General features: G+C 42.1%; 1 protein-coding gene and 1 long non-coding RNA gene across 2 annotated transcripts in view; one reads left to right on the top strand and one right to left on the bottom strand.

The window, feature by feature from the left end:
• cttnbp2 (cortactin binding protein 2) overlaps positions 1 to 21350 on the top strand; it is a 100453-nt gene that overhangs the window by 43565 nt on the left and 35538 nt on the right. The window contains exons 3-5 of the mRNA XM_067590649.1: positions 7679 to 7909; positions 14632 to 16063; positions 20403 to 20732. Coding sequence (XP_067446750.1) covers positions 7679 to 7909; positions 14632 to 16063; positions 20403 to 20732 — 1993 coding nt within the window. The remainder of the gene's footprint in view (positions 1 to 7678; positions 7910 to 14631; positions 16064 to 20402; positions 20733 to 21350) is intronic.
• On the bottom strand, positions 4697 to 6000 carry LOC137183517 (uncharacterized). The gene is made up of 2 exons (XR_010928480.1): positions 4888 to 6000; positions 4697 to 4772 (listed from the first exon to the last, which is right to left on the bottom strand). It is a non-coding gene; the product is annotated as an uncharacterized lncRNA (long non-coding RNA).

The raw sequence follows: 21350 nt of genomic DNA, 5'->3' as shown, positions 1-21350 counted from the left end.
GTTGCTCTTTTTGTAAATACACTGACATTACCTCCTCCAAACAGGACAGGTAAACATCTTGTTTAAACCTTATTAAACAGTGAATTCAGGAGGTGCCAGTTGGCTTCAAGCCATGTAACTGAGACATTAGAAATATCTCAGCCGATGAAATGTGTCCTCAGAGTTTTCTTCGATTTAATAGTGATTGTGTTGTCATGCCTTGAAATGGTGTAAATTGCTGCCTAGCATTGTATCATTTAACGCCTATAGTACATACAGGATGTGCTGTACAGACAAAGGAAGGACTCAAGAGGCTAGCTTGGATTTTCCAGCCAGGAACAAACGTGATGGAGTTGCTGCTCATCTGGAACATTAACACTGGAGTGACAAAGGACAGTAACAGCAATAGTGGCAAATAAATAAAAAGCTCAAGTCACGTCATGCTGCTGTTTTTGTTTTTCCCCCTTTTTAAAAAAGCTGTTTCAGAAGCAAAATCTGGAATCTGGATCGTTTGTGCTCAATTTATTACTAATATTTCAGGGAATTCATGAGTTTTATGATGAATTTACACATTTTTAAAGTCATATATTTTACTTAATGGATTTTTGAGGAGCGATAGTTTGACAAAAAAATCTCAAGGTCCTTTTTAGTATTTTTTTGTTTTCTTGACTTTCACAGTCGTCAGAAGCAGATGGAATACGCTCAGAGGTCACTGAGAAAACTGTCTCCTGTGTTGAAAAATGAGCACAATAAGAACATTTAAGTATAAAGAAACCAATTAAAAGTAATATGTTTTTCTGTGGAAGCTTCAATTTAAAAAAAAAAATTGTCATTTCAGTCAGTCTAGTCAAGCGAAAACTAATAATTTTTGTTATTTTAGTCAAACTTATTTCACATAAGATTTTATCTGATCATCTGATGGAAAAACACAGGTTGAATGATTAAGAATGCAGCTTTGTAGAAAGTGTCTGGTCTGATAGTATCAGTTCAAGGAAATACATCCAGACATGGAACATGTTCAGATTTGCATGTTTAGTTTGAACAAACACGATTCAACAACTGAGTTTCCACAATATAAGTCCCGTCTCATCATCTTCTCATGTTAGTCATGGAAAAAAAGGTCATTCACAAACATATTCAGTCATAGTTTTCATTAACAAAACTAACAATAGTATCACCCTACAAAACCTATACTGGTCAAACCCTACAGTGTATACTGTGGCTTCCCCTAATGACAACCAGTGGATCTATGGGATCAATAGAGCCTCAGGGGAGCTCAGTGTTTGACAGCTGATGAGGTCTCAAAGGATTTAGCTCCAGCGGCACAAACCCGGACGCTAGAGAGGCGTGTAATAGGGTGACCCATGACCCTGAGCCTCCCAACCAGGAAATATTGATGAACCTTTCCACAACAGCTCCGAACAGGAAGAGAAACATGCAGAGCCGAACGAGGGGAAAAGTTCACTTGTGCTCTGGTTTTTCTGGATGCTACGATGACTTTAACGGCTCAGTGCGTTTACATTTTTTCAGTGTTTTCCACGTAAGCATGACATAAGAAGGAGGAGCAAGAAAAATAAATGTTCTCAGGAGAGATAGAAGCATATCTAAGGAGGCAGATGAGTTTATTTGACACGGTGAAACACTGAATGATAAATAAACAATAAAATACATGACTTTATGTCAGAAAGAAGAACGAGGGTGACAAGTTAGGACAGTAGGATTTAGAAAACTGAATCTGAATGATGAGTACTGGCATTTTAAGTGTTTTTTTTTCTCTTACTTACCCTGGAAAACAATCCAACAACCAAAAACCTGTAATAAGTAATGGTCCTAACGTGGAGGTGAAGAGCAGCAGCTGGCTGACTGAGAGCTGTAATGGTCACTGTTTCTGTGTAAATATTTACTGGATGATCCCGGGAGGTGAAAGGCAGTTTAAAGATGGCATTGCATCGCTCCCAATTATTTACTCTGGAGCCTTTCAGAGGATCCCCCCCCCCCTATCACCACCCCCCCACCATCCCCCAGCACAGTTCAGGCCGTGACTTCACTGCTGCAGCATATCTAAGGTTCAGATCTGACTAATCTCTCTATTAAACTCAGTGTTTAATCTGTAATAACTCCTTTTTTTTGGCAGTAAACACTTGCCTGTTTACACAGATACAGAAACATTATTATTCATTTGGAGTTTTGTTTATGGTCATCTCATGAATGTAAGTCTAATATTTTCACTCTCCTTTTTAGCTCAGGGGTTTTGCTGTCCACCAGATCCTGAGGGAAATATCTGGCTCTGTAGCTGCTTCACATGCTACTCGCTAACTGTCATCCTGCCATCAGATGCTCTTTTTAGGAATTTTTTAAATTGAAAACAGCCCAAAAACGACACGATGAGAGCAGTGAGAGTGAATCAAAGTGAATCAAACCACAACAATAGTCATGTTGTTGATTTAAAATGTTAATTTAAGGGATGATTTAGTTGCTGATGTTGAGTTAGTGGTAAAATTAAATGACAAATCAGAGCAGGCAACAACTACTGATATAGTTCAGTGCAGTGTTACGGTGCTATACAAATAAATAAACTTACATAAAAACAAACATCTTAACAATGCTGCGATGTCCATGTCTGATGGTAACCAGGCGACGTGCAAATTAAAAGCCCTCTAGTGTTTCATACACGGGGTTTTGACCTAGCGTTGTTTAAATCTTTAACTTTGTAAGTATTACAAAGTGAAGTCTCTCTTTCCCTCCCTCTTCCTCCTGAAGCCGTCTGTGGTTCAGACTGACTTTAGTTTATCACCTTCAAAACACAGGTCTGACCGTGGAATAAACTTTGAACTTTATATTAAATGCTGTATTTCAGCCATATGAATGTAAGCTATCATACATATATGACAACAGACCCTACCCTGAAACCTGCAGTGTAATTCGAGCGCCGGTTCAGTGACGTTTGTAATGTTTCATGCTTGACTGTGAGCAGAGATGGAGAACAGGCCAATGTAAACACACTACAGAGAGAAAAGTGTGTGTGTGTGTTTTGTAGAGGAAGCGAGAGAGATATTTGGGGATTCACCTCAGTTTAATCCCCCCCTCTTCTCTACAGACCTTCACTTTTTTTCATCCACATCTTCTGAATAGTTTTCTCTCTTTTTTTATATTGTTTCTGTTTGTCTCTCTTTCACACACACACACACACACACACATGCACACCTTTCCTCTGTGGTGTGTTTATATTGGCTTGCTCACAGTCAGCCATCACCATGAAGAGCTGCCTCAGTCCTCTCAGGATTCACCATCAATCTTCACGCTCTGCACTCTTAAGTGTGTGTGTGTGTATTCGTACTGTTTAACTCCAAACTCCATCTCCTTCTTTGGCAAAGCATCTTGCAACACCTTCCTGCCGTTTGATCCTCGGCGTCTCTGCTGTCTGTTCTTCTGTCTCTCGCACTCCGGCTCTTCGTCTCTCTCTCTCTCGCCTCCACGTTTAATCTAAATGTCTCTCGCCCCGTTCTTGAACATTCCTCCCTCACCAACCTTCATCAACAGAACATCAACCTGTTCCGATGGATTAATTTACCTTTACAATAGATTGAATTTTACATACAAAATGCAGATTACATACTCTATGCAGTGTACTGTGCAGTTAGCTTTAGCACATATGAGCAAATAACACTTGATTTTGGTAACATACAAGTAATATTTTGTCATTTCTTGTCCCTATGCCTATTTTGTTGTCAATGCTTTTGACTCTCATGAGCATCAAGGTTTCAGTTTCACTCTGTTCTTAAAGGACACATCCAGACTTTATTCCAGAGGACAACATTGTTCACTGCAAAACATTGTAAGACTTAGGATAACAAATATAAATGCTAATCCTGTATGGTTAAAATCTGTGTTGGAAATCAGTTTGTCAACTAGCAATTAAAAGAGTTCTCCATCGTTTCAATATTGCACCTCTATTAATTCAGGGGACTCATGAGAGACAAATTTAAAAAATTGTAAAAATGAAAGCAGCAGAGATCAAGATGTCCTGACTTTAAGTGCTCAGTCAGGGTTTTCCCCTGGAAATAGTTTATCAGAGCTGGTAAACCACTCAGATCTTGACACACTTAAAGTGAGTAAATGAGTCAGTCACTGATGGTGTAAACATGATCCACATTCTTTAAATATCAATACAATATTAAACATTAAATATGGCATTTGTTGTTTGAAATAGCGACTCTGCTCTTTTTTTCCTGAAGGCTAATGTTTTACTTTATAAAAGTTCATTATTGTCTTAGGATTTTAGCGCAGATGGTCGTCGTTTCACCTCTGCAGCTCAGAGAATCCTTCAAACAGCTGGACCCTCCCTGCCTGATGAATCCACGTCTTTCAAACTGCACACCTTCGATTTGTAACCAAGGTTTTCTTGTATAAACTCGTAGCCTTCAAGTCCAAACTGAGATGACCCTGATGATGCCATTTTCTCAGTAATTTTCCTCCAGCAGAAGATATTACAACAGTTTCACAGGCTGAGTGGTACTAACCATGACGGGTAAATTGATCTTGATCTTGTTGATTCAGTGGAGCAACCCTTTAAGGCCACATTGTTTTATGGCGTTATCTTATATTGATGTCAGTCTGTACAGTTCAGTTAATGATGAACATTTCTGCTCTCTAGCACATGTTAAGAGTTTGACAACAAACTTACATAAAGGACAAAGAGCAGCAGCGTCGACATGAATTAAAATCCACATATGTTAGATTTACTTCATCAGCTGTTAACCGACCGTTGCAGTTTTTCTTTTTCTTGTGCAAATCTGCCGTAGAAAAGCAAAACGAAAAGCACAAAAGTATCATCTTCTCAGGATCTGCTCTTCCGTTTTGTGTGTAATTCGTATCTGGAGGTTTTTCGGAGTCATTAAGCTCTCTCACCACCACTTATGGTCAGCAGGGTTTCATCCTGTGCAGCAGCTGTACTGCAGCCAAGTGGGTTTTGGTCAGGTATTATTTGACCGGTGGATTACTGTGAATGGTCATCTGGCTGTGGTCAGAATGATTAAGAGCAGGTTTGACAAGGCTAATGTTGTTGAAGTATATTCAGGAACAAACAATGCCAGCTTCTGCTTAGGGCAGCTGTTGGGATAACACGGGACTTTACAGCAGCTTTATCCCCACTTACTAATCCTGATGTAACAATCCCTTCAGCTATAGAAGGTGAGCACCTATCCAGAAGTGGCATGCAGGCAGGGAGTGTAATTGTGGTATCAAAATAACATGTGATGCCTTCATAGGAAGGGCAAAATAATTAACATGCAACTTTTGCCATCAATTATTATTTTATCAAGTAAAGAAGATTTTAAGAAGCAGTGATATGGACCTGAAAATAATTTCTGTAACTGCACTGTATGTAGAGTATGAAGGTGTCGATAATACACAATTTTTCTTAACATGGATCAAATGAAGAGAGTTATCACCATAGTAACAACCAGTGGAGATGCTAATAAACAATAAAAATAAGGCATATTCAGGGCAGGATTGACATTATAACTCGTCTATTAAGAGAGGTGTCTAATAAATAGTACATCATAATAGTAGGACTGTAGTCAACCGGGTGGGGGGTTATGCTAACCCATTGTTGCTAACTTTGGAGCTAACCCCCGTCACTTTTCCAGCGTTTGGGGAAACAACCGACGTGACTTTTTAGCATTTATGAACTGACACACTGTAGTCTGTACTGTACATTTACTGCCAGACTGACAACTTACTACTAACCTTTTCCTCTGCCCCGCTCACATCCACCGTAACTTCCCTTGTTCTCGCTCTTTCCCCACTCGCTACGTAAACATACTCCTTAACGGAGCCACGCGACCAGTGGTTTCCCAGGCAACGACAGAGGTTGACTCACGTACCGGAACAGCGCTGCACAGAGACTCCCAAACGCTGTCAATTTCCGAATGAACTGATATTAATTATTAAAAAATATTTTTTTGGCCTGGTGGGGGTTCTGGTTGTGTCATTCTGGAGAAACACAGATTCAGTAAACGTTGAGTACAGTTAGACCCAGCAGTCTCCATTAGGTTGGGCGAGTTCAAAGTTGTGAAAACAACGGGGGTGTTTTGAATACACCCCCATTTTCACAGGTAATTTGTTAGTCTGTCCCCCCCGCCACAGGAAATAATGGATTAATCCTGGAAAGCTGTTGATGTAGCACTTTTCTCCTTATGAAAATAACACGGAGATTATTCAACCAATGAGAATTTAGTCGGACGAGAGCATATCGACCAACTAATCAACCAATCGACCAGCTACATTACAGCCCTACATAATAGTGCATAATTTAAAAAGCAGAATAATTGCAATAGTGAACAAACATACTGTAAACCTTGATACAGTGTTTTAATGCTCAACTTGCCCATCTTTTTCAGTCTGTCTATCTGTGTCATGTTTTTTTTCTCGGTGGTGGTGTCACACCTGCTGTGTGTCACATGACAATGATGTAAACTTTCACTCAATAGTAAACATCCAGTCAGCCCAGAAACATGAGTAAAAGTGTAGTGTTGTGACTTTGTGTACAGCCAGGTCAACAACCAGTTTGACACGGAGTTGTCTTTGACTGGTTCATCTTGACATTGTGTGAAAATAGACCAGGACGTAAGGTTCAGAATTTTGGCCCCTGTGATCAGCAGGATATTTCAAAAAGTTACTGGCAGATTTGGCTGTGAAAACATTAATTGACAAGTACTGTTTTCTTTGTTTTTGTTTGTTGAGCCGTATGCTGTTTGAAAAATTCTGCCATCTCAGGCTTCCGATTCATCTGTTAAACAGACAACATACTCTATTTACATTCTTGTGGAAGTCAAAGCTGGAAGATGAATGATAAACATTAGAGGCTGCAGCTGTTCTGCTGAAGAATGCGTCTCTTCTGGTGGAGCTTTGCAGTCAATCCAGGCTCAGCTAGTTTCATTTATTCTTTGTTCGACGTTGGGCAGGTGTTCGGTTTAAGCCTAGTGTGATACTGTGATACCTGGGCTGGCTGTAATATCAGATCAACGTTATCCTCCTGCTCTCACCTCTGACCGGCTCAGAGGACTCCATCTCCCATGTCCATCTGTCTGTGTAACCTGAGAGCAGCCGTGCTTGCTGCAGTGCTGAGTGGTTGTGGAGTCAGGCAGGCGGGCTCACAGTGGTCAGGGGCGAGTGGCGGCGGCAGCGGTGGTAGTGGTGGTGGTAGTGGTGAGGTTAGGGGCCAACAACATGGCCTGATGGACTGGACTTCTTCCTGAGCCACAGAGCTGGGGAGGAAGTTGAGGCCTGAGGGTGAGGCAGTGGCTGGATGCTGAGGCGCTTAATCATCATCATGAATATGAATCATCCCCTCTTTCATTATCTGTTGTTTGATGGCAGCGTGTCCTAAATGACTGCAGCTGTCCTATCACATATTCAGTATTGGTTGTTGATGCACAACTACATACAGAAGCTTCCAGATTACTGATGAGCACATTCTGAAACATATCTAGAAAATATCAGCGATTGTGATAAAGAATTGATCCCAATTTCAGATTGTATAAAGTGTATAAAGCCTGCAACACGCCAGTTCAATGTGGCGATACGCATTTTCCTATTCATGATCCAAATGAGGTCAGGACGGAGTCGAAATCACCGCTTTTGATCTTAAATGTGAACAAGTTAAATAACGTTTTCTCCCCTCCTCTTCTCTCTTCAGGCTCAAAGGAAGGAAGTGTTTCTTCAGGAGCGTTATGGCCACTACACCCTGACTGACCCCTTCCTGGCGCTTCAGAGGGACTTTGAGTGCGGGGTCCCCGGAGGAGACAAGGAACGGCGGCCCCTGGGCTCCAGCCCCATATCTGTCCTGGAGGCCGTCATGGCCCACTGCAGGAAGATGCAGGAACGCATGTCAGCCCAGCTGGCTGCCGCCGAGAGCCGCCAGAAGAGGGTAAGACCCCGGGGGGGGGGGCTGGAGGGAGAGGAGGGAGACGAGGGGGAGTTCCTACAGTTGTCCTCACAAACTGAATTTAAACTAAACTATTGTTAAGTAAGCTATTGTAGGGCTACGACTAGTGATTATTTTCACTACCAATTAATCTGCTGATTATTTTCTCAATTAGTCGTTATCTATAAATTATCAGATAATGGCAAAAAAATTTCCCAAAGTCAAAGGTAGCATCCTCATATATCGTTTTTTTTGTTCAACTAACAGTCTCAAGCCCAAAGATAATGGGTTTGCTGTCATGTATGACAAAGAAAGCATTAAATCATCACATATGAGAAGCTGAAACCAATAAATGTGTTGCATTTTGACGTCTTAAACAATGACTAAAACGATTATTTGATTATCAAAATAGTTGCAGATTCATCATTCTGTCATCAGTTAATCGACTAGTCGTCGCAGCTCTACTTCACTGGATCGCTTCAACCCAAAAATGATAATTCTGTCATAATCTTCTACCCTTCATGTCAGAGAATAAGTCTCTCTGATCAGTCAATACACTGAAAGTTAAGGTCATTTATATTCTTGCATAGCACTCAAAAACAGTCCAGTTGGGAAAAACAAAAGGCCAAAGGTGCCGATCATTATGACCTCTGACATACTTTGCCTATTAACATTAATTCCATACTGGTTAGCATGTTACCGTTAGCATTAATATGGAAGTGCAGCTGAGGCTGGCAGGAATTAATATAGTTATTAGTTTAATTTTAGCCTGATTGCTACATTAAAAATCAAGGAATCACCAAACTAATCAATTACATTTTTACAAAGTGCATCATTTATGACCTCGTGTTTATAGAGCTTCAGTTTAATTGCTGTGAGTCAGTAGTCGGATTAAATGAAGGTAAATAAGAGTAAGACGTGCAGTGTTTACATCAGCAGATGTGGAAGAGGTTTCTTCTGTTTGACCACAGATTCTGTTCATGTACACACGACTCAAATCTCTGTGGCTGGAATTCTCCGCAGGAGGATGTGGGAAAGGGAAAATTGTACGCTTGTCTGTGTGTATTAATGTTTTTGGTGTATGCATGGGTTTGATACTGTATGAATGTGGGAGATAGGAATGCCAGTGTGTGTGTGTGTGTGTGTATGTTGTGTGTGTGTGTGAGCTTAATTCTTATTTTCTGGTTCGTCATTTCTATTTTTGATGGTTGACTGTGTGTGTTTACGAGTGTGTGTTTGTCCTAGGTCTCTTTAGGATTATGTGGCTCTGATTAACCGGGCAGCCAGATGTTAGCCATGGCCCTGTCCCATTTTCTCTCTCCGTCGTCTCTGTGTCAGGAAATATGGATGTGTGAAAGTGATGTGGAAGTGTTTGGATGAGAGGCTGGTAGAATGGCTATGGGTGAATAATAGTGAAAATACTGTGTGTGTGTGTGTGTATGTGTGTGTCCTGTCCCTGAACTCTGTAATAATAACAGAGATGATATAGTTTTGAGCCAAATGGAACCTTTTAACCACACACACACACACAGATGAGGAGGAGGGATGGAAGAAGGAAGGAAGGGAGAGGTAGGAGTTGGCTGTTTTGACAGGAAAGCTGGTTAAATAGATTTTGGAGCTGTGGTTAGTGTACGTGCGTGTGTGTGTGTGTCTCCGTTCATGAAATGTGAATGTACAATATATCAGTTTTAATTTCAGTGTGTTCTGGCCTGATTACCTTTTATCGTGGTACTTTTAGTAGCACTCATTTGAAGGTTTTCAGTGCTGCAGACAATATGGCATCTGTGTTACGCTACCAGTGCCAAAATCTTTTTGTTAACTCAGTATGAGGAGTGTAGACATGTTTTTAATTTCATTTAAAATCCAAAATATAGCTTAAGGGCGTTTTCAAAGCTGCCTTCTTTAGACTGGTTGAATTGGACTGAATTGGTACGATTTGTTGAGGCTCAAAACCGACCACGCAGAGACTCTTTGGAGGAGGTGGTCTCGGTCCGGTGTATACGCTGCAACTTGGAGCCAGGTGCGCTTTGCATGCTGGGATGCGGATGAGTGAAATCAACAGTTGCTAGCAGCTAGCAGGAGAACGAATCGAGATCTAACCTGGACTAGCGCAACATTTGGGTAGATAGGAGCTTCCTCAGGACTTTTTGTGTTTATGTTTCCACTCCCGCCTCAGACACAACTAACCAATGAGAGGATTGAATGTTCTCATGTGGCTTTTGAGTGATGTTTTTTGATTCGTTGGGATTTTTTTTTTTCCTGTGTGAAAAGAAACCGAACCGACAAGTTCACCAACTCGTCCACTGATTCAGACCAGAGCAAACCAGCTTTTTTTTTTTTAAACCAAGGTCATTCATATATGATATCCTGATATGAGTAAACAATACTTGCTGCTATTAACACATTTCAGTCAGTACTACTATCAGTGTTACTCAGAGGAACGGTGCAGTTTGGACAGGTGTTTAAACACAACCGAGAAGTGCCTATAACAGATTCTGAGATATGGAAATAATCTAACTGCTACATCATAGGTCATATTTTTATGAACATGGCAGGATCTGAGGAGTATCTGTATCAGTCACAGGTTTCACACTTGTTTTTGTGTGTGTAATGAGGTTACAGGCAAGGGAAGTTTATTTGTATGCTTAAAGTGCTTTAAACAAGGGAAAGAAATCAGATTTAAAAATAAAATAAAACAGGAAAACAAAGCCGTGCATCATATCTTTTATGTTTGCCTTTTTTTTTCCAGCTGCACCGAGACATTTACCAAACCATGGCATCTGATTTAACAGTTCTCTTTTAAGTATGAAATTTGTGGCTATGATAATTTTAGGAACAATTTTAAATCATTTTCACCATCTATTTTCTTGTCAAATGGGATCTCTCCAGTTTTACAAGTACATGTTATAATGACAACAAAATAGGAAAATCTATTTTCTGTTTGTGACAGAAAAACAAAATTGAGTAACTGCAGAGAGTAAATCACTGGAGAAGTTGACATTTATTTCACAATACAACACCTTTTTATTTGGTTAGAATTCACAGTACAGAGTGCCATTTTGGGATTTTGGAATTGAAAACAATAAGCTACTGTGGATCAAAGGTTAAAAATGAGAGCATTTTTACATTTATCTGTATTAATGTGGAAATACCCAAGGATGATGTGGAAAACCTCACTGGGATGTATGTTTTCATAGCACAAATCCCAGATGTTTGGTTGAGAAAGACTCAGATTTGACCTATAAAACCTCAAAAGGAAACCCAGCTGTGTGACCACCAGTCCTCTGTAACCACTGTCAGCACTGATCAGAAACATAGCTCCGCAAGTTGACTTCGACCTTGAGAGGTTTTTGGTTCATTTGACCCCGGAAAACATGCGTAAAAAGGGAGAGGCAGCCACCGCAAAACAACGGTTAACCTTCTTAAGCGCAGAATAAATCACCATGTCACCGCTGATTGCTTGGTTGTACGTAAACTGTCAACAGCGGGGGCGGGATCCCGTCAGGCGGGGGACAAATTGTTTCGCTGGAACCTTGTAAAATGACTAATGACAACAAACCAAAACTGTTAAAAGACACACAGGCTCAGTGTGCTCAGAGGGATCTTCTGGTTGCTGGGTAGAGTGAATTTCACCCGGATTGTCCGTGCTATCTTTATCCCCTCCATCCGTTTCCACTCTTGTCATCCTCCTGTGAGTAAGCTGTTGAATTATCCATGAGGTCTCAGACAAGCTGAAGGAAAGCAGGCAGTTGTACGTAACACACTCTGAATCGGTTTATGGGAATAATGAAGACACCCCCGCTCCCTCCTCTACTCCTCTATGAATCAGTCATGAAGTTGGAGGAAAGGCCCCCAACCAGCCCCATCCCTCCGCTACAGCACCAACCCTCCCGACAGCGATGAAGAAACGCTGTATTTGTTAGTTTTTGTGGCTGCCCGAGTGTTTTGTTGATGTTTTGTCGTGAGGCTGAATTTGGAAGCAAGGTCACGACCGCCGGTGCTGAAATTCCTTTTTTCTTAAAATAGTCTTCAGGCCTCCTCCTTCTACTTCCTCCTTTCTGTCATCTCCAATTCTCCACAGCAGCTGAACAGGCCGCTTTATTCTGCTAGCTGATACCTTGGCGCTGCAGGTTTGCAGCTGTAAGGATAGACCTTTTAGGAGAGAGATTCTACTTGTAAGCTCCATTTTAAATATTTCATGGAGCAGCGGGGGATCTCGGGGTCCAGGGAGCGTCGCTGCTAACTGAGGTGCCTCCGAGGTATCTCCGCAAAAAGGAGCTCCACTTTAATGTCATTATTATTTCACTCTGTAGATGATGCAGCAGAATGTGCTTATGCATATGGATGACAAGTTTTAAGATTTTACTCTGTGCCGTGGTGGTAGTTGCACTGATGTAACTGCTTCTGGATTAAATTGTATTTTAGTAAGAAAATCGTCTCAGAGGGTGTTTGTTTGCATCAAGAAAACTAAGGTTCCTCATTAGTTTTAATGAGACCGCTGTGTTGACACCAGACATCTTCAAAGAAACACCCCAAAAATGCAGGGTCACCCACGTCGTGTCATCCGGCAAGGCTCCAACCACGTATACGAATATCTTGCTGCTTGTAGCTTATAGCTTGTTAAGTGTTGAGAAGGAGTAGAAAATCTGCCATGAACGAGTTGTAAAATCCAGCCTCAAAAGAAATAAAATGCCGTATGGTATATTTGTGTTTGATAAGCCTTCAAACTGGACGTCCTGGTTCGGTCCTTGCAGCAACATGTCCACACCAGTATAGACCTTTGCAGTGTTTTGTTGGTGAGCTATTGTCAGTCTGGACGCGGCCTAATGGAGTCTAAATCTTGAAAATGAGCTAATTCAGATCCCAGAAACGTCCCTGTGGCAGTTACACCATAGAGGAAGGTATCTCACTACTACTGTATGTAGGCATCATGTGTAGAACTGTATGGTTGTGATGCTGAAAAAGAGTCTTCATGCTCATTCAACTTGATTTTTGGGGCAACCTGGTCATTTAAGATTAAGGCGGCATCCCCAGTTTTTGACCTTTGTCACTTCCCATCTCTCCCCTCATTTACTGTCAGCTGTAAAAAAAAAAAAAAAGATGATTCAAAAGCTTTTCCAACAATGCATTTAGTCCATAGTGTCATGGAAAGTGGCGTTTGCTGTACTTAATTGTCATTCGTTATACTAAATTGAATTGAACGCATGAATATAATGAATAATCCTGCCTGGTTTCTATCTCCGCTGCCCAGTGTGTCACCACCTTGACAGCAATGCCGCATGTGCTCTTCAGAGGCATTAGGCTGACTTACAACAGATATAATCCACACCCAATTAGCAGCTAGTCGTAGCACCTCCTTTTGAGTAACAACTGGCCATCCCCCTTCGCTTCTAAACCTCCTCAGTATCAGCTGGCTGGTGATATGCACTCCCTGATGGTTTGGAAGAGAGAAAGTGGAGGAGGACATCAGGGAGGGTGGCAGGGAGGGAGTCTCATTTGGGACAGGGGGTGGAGGGGTGACGTACCCTTTGTTTGAGGCTTGTTAGAGTGATGGGGTCCTGGCAATTGGGTGGAGAGCCCGGTTAAGCCTTGTTACCCTCTGTGAAGCCAGCACTGAACTAACAATAGCTGTGACGCTCCAGATATAGAGTCCAGAGCTTTGACAAGTCATTGAAATTCAACCATATGCGGAGACAGTGTCTCTCTGAATAGATTAATTAGACCCAAACCACCCCATGGATTAATAAAGTGCCTATTTGTATAAATATCCACTTATCCATCTATCTCGCCTGTCTGTTTGATCGAGCTATCTCGTCTGGCTTATTTGAATAATCTTACTTGTCTATGCTCTTCTTGAAAAAAAAATCGCTGCGGCTCGTTTTAGCTTTGTGACTAACAAATGATATTCACATTCGGCTGGTTGCTTTACCCCACGGTGCAAACAGCTGCAGCTTCTATCTACCACTAAATGACAGACTAAACTGAAATACTGTGTTTGTACCCAAAGTTTTTCTGTGGGTGTTCAGGTGATAGATATTTTCAGCATGCATGTGATGCCCAGCGTGCTAAGATTGAGAGTGACGACGAGACAGGTGGCATGAGGAACATGTCTGTGAGTGATATTGGATGTTTCACATACATTTGAGCTTCAGGAGCATGTACAGTATGTACAGTCTGTATGGGTGGTGATTTGAAAAAGGGGAGGGCAAGTTATGGATGATGTCAGCGTGTCACATGCATATCATAAGTTATTTAGTCATTCCGTAACTGAAGACAACTTGACACCCGATAACTGATGTATGTGTCCTCGTATTTGCTCACTCATGTAGTGCTGAGGCTGCGGCTGCAAGTTCTCGTGGTCATACAGTATGTCTTTCTTCAATTAATTATTTATTCTATAATTTTCAGAAAATGCAGAAAATAAATTATATTAAATTTGCAATTATTTAAAACTGAAAAATGACAGAATCCTCACATTTAACAAGCTGGAAACTGCTAATGTTTTACATTTTTACCTAATAAAATACATGAATAAAATTGTTGAATTAACTTTCTGTAAATCACTGAATCATTTAATTCACTAATCATTTCAGTACTAGATGAGGCTGTGTGTCTGCATAGCCCAACTTAGATATCTATACACCATATGATGATCTGTGTCCACTATTTCTGCACTCTTTATGGATGTGTTCTCTTTTCCACTGACTCTGTATTTTTTCTCACAGCTGGAGATGGAGAAACTGCAGCTCCAGAGTCTGGAACAGGAGCACCGTAAGCTGACAGCGCAGCTGAAGGACGAGCGCGAGAAGAACAAGCACATCGTCATGATGCTGGTGCGGGAGTGCAAGCAGCTCGCCACGCGGGTGGTGGAGGAGTCGCAACGATTTGACGAGCTCCAGGCTCGCCTGGACGAGGAGAGTCGCACCTCTGGCCGGCTGCAAGGGGAACTGAGCACCGAGCGGCAACGTAGCCAACAGATGGAGGCCAAGATGGAAAAGCAGCTGTCAGAGTTTGACACAGAGCGGGAACAGCTGCGTGCCAGGCTAGGTCGTGAGGAGGCTGAGAGCCAGAGTCTGCGGCAGCAGGTGGAGCAGCTCAGGACTGAACAGGGCGATGAGAAGGATGCCGCTGCTGTCGCCCAGCCTGCTGCTGCTGCTGGAGCAGAACCTGCTGCCACCAGCCCACCACCCAAACCTAAAGCTCTAAATTCTGTTTCCGTAGCCACAGAGCCGATCAGCTCTCGAACGGCATCTTGCCAAACGGACCTGCCCCACACTGAGGTGGAGGGTCCCAAGAAGACTCCCCTCACTATACCCGTTAAACCAACCCCTGCCAACTATGTGGGCCTGAGTCTGCCAAAGACGTCTGCCCGGGGAATTGTCCACAGCAGCTCAGGAGGACTGGCACAGACAGAGAATGGCTCAGAGGGCCAAGCCCCCCATGGCTTACCCAGCGGGGTCAGCCCCCGTGTCCAGGCAGCCCGCTACAAGTTCCAGGAACAGGACCAAAACGGCACGGCCTCCCAGAGTCCTCCAGCCCGTGACCTCTCCCCTACTAATCGTGACAACTTTGCCGCCAAGCAGCAAGCACGCCACACCGTCACGCAGGTTCTTTCGCGCTTCACCAGCCCTCCAGCAGCAGGTGCTGGACCCCTGCGTCCTGGCCTGTCCCACTCCGCCTCAGAGGGAGGCCCTTTCCCCGGTCGCCTGAGCCACCCCATCGGCCTCAAGTCACCCACGGTGGCCAGGATCGACCGGGGAAACCCTCCTCCTATCCCTCCAAAAAAGCCTGGGCTTTCCCAGACCCCCTCTCCTCCTCATCCACCCATCAAAGTGGTGGGAGACAGCAGCCGCTCTCCTGGGGCGGGGCTAAAACCAGCCACGCCCCAGCTGCCGCCCAAACCTGCCCTGGACCTGGTCCCGGCCCTGACGGCCTCTCAGGTGGGTGCCTGCTCGCCCTCTCGCTCCCCGGGGCCCAGCCGGGGCCCTCAGCGGCAGCCGGCAGCAGCATGTGCAGAGTGCCCCCCCGTCATCAGCCCTGCCACCACTGTCAGTAGCCCCTCCTCCATAAACCCCCCTTCCACCTCCTCCTCCGTTAGTGCTCCATCCTCCCGTAGCCCCCGCGCCTCAGCAGGCAGCCCCCTGGCAACAGCATCAGGTAAAGGGGCTCCTCAGTGCTCCATCTCCCTCTGGTTCTCCCCACTGCCTCTTTTCTTTGACTGTCTTTCCATGGAGTTAGCTTAGCCTAGCATAGCATCAGGTCACAGGGAAACTAGTCTAACCACAGACATGCAGCACAGAATAGCACATGGGTCAGTCCAGTTTATGTGTCTGACTCTATCCCTGAATCTAAGTTACTTTGCAAGATCCAATGTCGCTCACTGCACTCTCTCTCTCTCTTACTCATCTCTCTTTCTCCGCCCTTTAATATGTCCTCCCTCTGGGCGCCTTTCGTCTCCCATGTTGTCACGTTAGCCCTGTCGGTATCAGTATCAACAGCGGACATTGACAACATGTCGCTAACGTGTGCCTGCTCTGAGACCAGAGTTTAGCTATCCCACAGATGAAGAAGCAATGTCAGGGTGAATTGAGGCAAAGCAGACGTTTCCCCCCCTCTCGTGTTTTCAGTTTGGTTTGTAGGCCTTCCTACTAGTAACCCCTATCCTCTCTGAAGCTGATGCCAGAGGCTGCTCTCTCCTCCCCTTCCCTTTTCCATCCTCCAGTAGCATGCCACCACCACTCTCCACTTCCTGCATTCTTCTTGTGTGCCGGCTTTCATTAACCCCTCCCACTGTCCACCTGTCTGTCCTGCTTCCCTCATCATCAGCAGCACTCTGTATGTGCTTTTGATATAAACGCTACTATTTCAGTTTGATGTGCTTGCAGTGCTATGTTTGGCTATACTGTGAGGTATGATTAAAGAATAATTCTATTTTATTACAATATGGGTGTTATTTTCATAGGTGGTGATAATTACATTGTACTCACCACGTCAATTGCGGAGATCTTGGAATGTAATGATATCGCTAAAAGGAAGTCCAATGGGATAAAAAAATGTGGCAATCTGACAGGTTTTAAACAAACCTTCAGGTCAACCAAACTTATTTGCATGAGAAAATGAAGGCAAATGAAGACATGATCACCTAACCTGTCCATTGGAAACATCTGTCGCAGTTTAAATGCCAACTCTCAGGTTCAGTTTTGACTTTACATCCCTCAATTTTCCTGTGCAATAAGGGATTAGTACTGACAATTTCAGATTTACAGTACCGTCAAATAAAGCAGATTAAATAATATGGCAAAACTTGATTGTCGTACTTATTTTTAGCAATACTAGCATGTTCCAAGTTATCTTATCTGATAGAAATGATGACAAAAGCTATAAAAAAACGAGACCCAATTTGTAATAAGCCATAATTATCCTTTATTACATCTTTGCTGTGAAAATCTGACCAATCACGTTTGCATCTTTGTTTTTTTTTAGATTTAAAATGACTGAGAAAACAAGTTGATAAGAATGTGGCATAAAAACAAAACAAAACAAAAAGTACTTGACAGTTATACCACGTTTTTTAAAGAAAGAAGAAGAAGCCTCACATCTGCTGATATGGCCATCAATAAAAACAGACATCTGCGAGGAATGCTGCTTTCCAAGTGTTATTTTGGCATTTTAAAGGTCACTCGCAAGTCTCTGTATGACTAAAATAATATCTTTTCCACAACACACTGATCTTGAGTTAAAAAATGGTGTCTGTCAATGTTGCCAACCTTTTTAGAGATTGCATTTAATTGCAGCATCTCGACTTAAGAATCTGATAAAGCTGCACAGTAGTTTGGGGAAAATTCTGCTCCTCCTCATCACAATTTCAAGCCACAAAAACTCACCTGTCAGCTGCCAGATATGTTTTTGTCGCCTTTTTATATATTTCTTTTTTGTTACCTATTCTCTACCTCCACCCACTCAGACAGAAGGTGCAGCCATAACAGCTACTCTTATCTACGTCCTTGAGATTTTTCCACTGCACTGTTTTTGTTCTCTCTTTTGTAAATCTCTCCTCAGTCTGCGAGACACGTTTCTGCACTGAAGTTCTTCATTCTGCCCTTTTTCAAACTAATTTTTTTTTTTTAACTCGCTCAGTCCAGAAACAGCCACATGTTTAAAAGTAGCATCTATAGTGTTTAGCATGACTTAGACTTGTTCAGGTTTTAGTATTTAGGTCTTTTTTTTTCTGCTTCATCTGTTTGTTTGTTGTGCTCATTCAACATTTTGCTTTCTAATTGCATATAAAATAATAATGTGTGTATGTAATGTTGTAATGTTTATGTTAGACTGTTGTGTGAATATTGCGGGTGATCGATGCTGCTGAAACATGAACGCTATCTGTCATCTAGCCATTAATCTGATTAGATGACGGACTCTCTTGTCGAGGCTGCAGAACGCCTCACATGTTGATTAAATTACAGATATTTTATTACAGCGTTCCTGCAGTCTGGGAAAACCCTGGAAAAGCTTTGGATTTAAGGTGTATTTTTCCAGGGCAGGGAAAAAAGTCTGCATGTTGTTATGTCAATAATGGACATTAACAATTTCTGATCTAAAATATCAAAAATACAGTTATTATGAAACACAGTAAGACAGTGAGCATCTTGCTAATGTTTGGGATGCTCTCTCTCTTTAAATTCAGTCCTTGTTCTGATTCACTGAAAGCAAACTTCCCAGCGTTATAGAAAGCTAATTTTCTGTGGAACATTTCATAGATGCCACTTGAATTTCTGAACCCTCCTGTGAGTTCTGTGTGAGAAAATTTCCATTAACCTCTTAAACTCAAACCCCCCCCGGGTGGTGTTTCAAGCTTGTGTTCCTGCGGCGAAGCGTTGTTCAAACATAGATTTATTTAAAATTCAAGTGGTGAGCCCAAAGATACCAAACATGCCAGGCTAAATTTCAGGAAAATGTGTACAAAATGATGAACAAGAAACCCGGAATATTTGTGTTTAATAGTCAACCGTAAAAACGAAGCATTATTGGTTTGCATTTTTAGTTCAAAGCATTTATCTACAATAAAAAAAGCATATAGAGAATATATATGATACTATGATACAGTGTGGAAAAGGTTATTTTTTCTACATGGAAGGAAACTAAACAATTTAAAGGACACTTATGGAGGCAATCAGGAGTTTTAAGAGGTTAAATAAGAAGGTTAAACAGGAGTGAAGCCTTAAAACCACAGATTTCATGGCTGAGTTCCAACGTAGCCTGAAACAAAGCCTCGGTATGTCACTTAACCTGTTTACCTGTTTTTCCCATAAGCCTCCTATAAGCCTACTGATTTTTTTTTAATAAATAATTAACCACCACATGGGCTTTAGCCAAGAATAGCTTCAGGGTAGAGCAATAAGAACTACCTGAGTTGCTCCTCTTTTTTTTTTAGAGGTTTAATATTTAATTTCTTTGGTGCTTTGGTGACTAACTGAAAAAAAATGCACCTACAGAGCAGTTAGCGATTCCAGGCACGCTTTCTTTGATGTTCAGCTCGCTGAGTTTCCTGTTTAAAGGCGTATAATATTAACTCATACATATATATAAGAAGCAACTGTGTCAATTTTACATCAAAGTGTGGGTTCGGTGACAGGTATCCGGACTTTACAGTTAGTTTAACTTTCGCTTGTGAGATTAGCCAGACAATGTTCCAAGTTTTCCCCCTTTTGTTTCATCTCAAGCAGCTTTAAGCTTGTTAAAAATGATAATCCACACTGTCTTGTATCATCTTGTTCCAACTTTTCATTAAAGCTACAGTAGCAGTCAAAAGTTTGGACACAAGTTTTTTTTTTTTTTTACTATTTTCTACATTGTAGAACAACACTGAAGTCAATCAGGTGCTTATTTTTTATTAATGTTCAACACTTTTTTGTTTACTACATGATTCCATTGGTTATGTGTTATTTCATAGTTGTGATGTCTTCAGTATTGTTCTACAATGTAGAAAATAGTAAAAACAAAGAAAAACCCTTGAATGAGTAGCTGTGTCCAAACTTTTGACTTGTACTGTATATTATATATATGATGTTTACACAGTATTCTTTACAATGAGGTCTTGTGCATCATTTTATACACATTCCCCCAAAATTGTGCCTGATATCTGACATCTGTAGAAACTTTGGGATCTGTACTACAATTAAAGTTCTGTGGGTTTGAACATTGATTGGCTGCACAACATGTGCAACATGGAGTGTTTATTCCAAGCTGTGGTGCTACTATTTCTACCTTGGAAATGTTTAACTACCTACCTTACTCCAGATTGCTGCTCATACCGAGAAACTGTACTAATTTATTGTATATGTGGAACTCAGGTATACTCTTCTTCCCTTCCAACTGGCCTGCTTCCTCACATCCTTGCTTTCCCTTGCTCAGCATTTCTAGTAGCATTCCTTTCCTCCTGATCTTCCTCCTCCTAGTTTAACCTGTGCCGCTCCTGCTCCTCCTTCCCCCCCTGCAGGCTGGTGTCCCTCCGTAGTCTCCTCTCTAAGCGGCGGTGGGCCTGCTGCCCTGGACGGCGGGCGCCCCCTGCTCCTCCAAGCTGCTTCCCAGGGAAATGTCACTTTATTGTCAATGCTGCTTAACCAACCAGACCCGACCACCACCACCATCACCACCACTACCACCACCACCACCACCTCCATGTCCACCAACACCACCTCTACCACCAACATCACCTCTACCACCGCCATGGAGAACAAGCCCAACCATCTTGACCAAGACCACCACCTCTACCACAACCACAACCAAACCTCTGCCTTGTTTGCTGCTGCTCAGAACGGACACTCAGGTAATTGGCTTTTTTTTAATCTATACTGGCTGGCTGGTAACATTTAAGTTAATCTAAGTTGTAACATTAAAGTTACTGCTGGTATTTGTCATGATAAAGTTATAAAGGAAAAGCCATTACTGCCATCTCATTGCCTTAATAAGGACACAAGGTCGCTACCATAGAGGTCATGTAGTGTTTTTTCTGGGATTTTTGGCATGACTTTCATAGTTTGGTTCCAGTATTTTTTAGGCTCGGTATAAATAAATTTGACTTCCTTCAGGCCAACAAAAAATAGATTAAAACATAATAAACTTAAATCATGACATACAGTAGTGGCTTTAGAAGTTCATGTTGGTAACAGATAATTAAAACAATATACCGACACTCTCAGCCTTGGTTGTACTTGCTGGACTTATGAGCTCTTTATGACTCCTGGCTACAGATTCAGCAGTGATAATATACTCGTAGGTGTCCTGATACATGAAAATAATGGACGAGGTGGGGACAAATATCGCCATGATGCAAAGCTGAGTGGCATGTCCTTCACCAACTTCCTATTCTCTATATCAGGACACCACAGAGTGGCCACTAGGTAGGTTGTGTTCAAACCATCATACATTTTGTTTATGGTTATTT

The sequence above is a fragment of the Thunnus thynnus genome, chromosome 5 (assembly GCF_963924715.1).
Source record: "Thunnus thynnus chromosome 5, fThuThy2.1, whole genome shotgun sequence".
NCBI classification, from domain to species: domain Eukaryota; kingdom Metazoa; phylum Chordata; class Actinopteri; order Scombriformes; family Scombridae; genus Thunnus; species Thunnus thynnus.
Note: the sequence above shows the minus strand (reverse complement) of the source record. Positions and strands in the feature narration are given on the sequence as shown.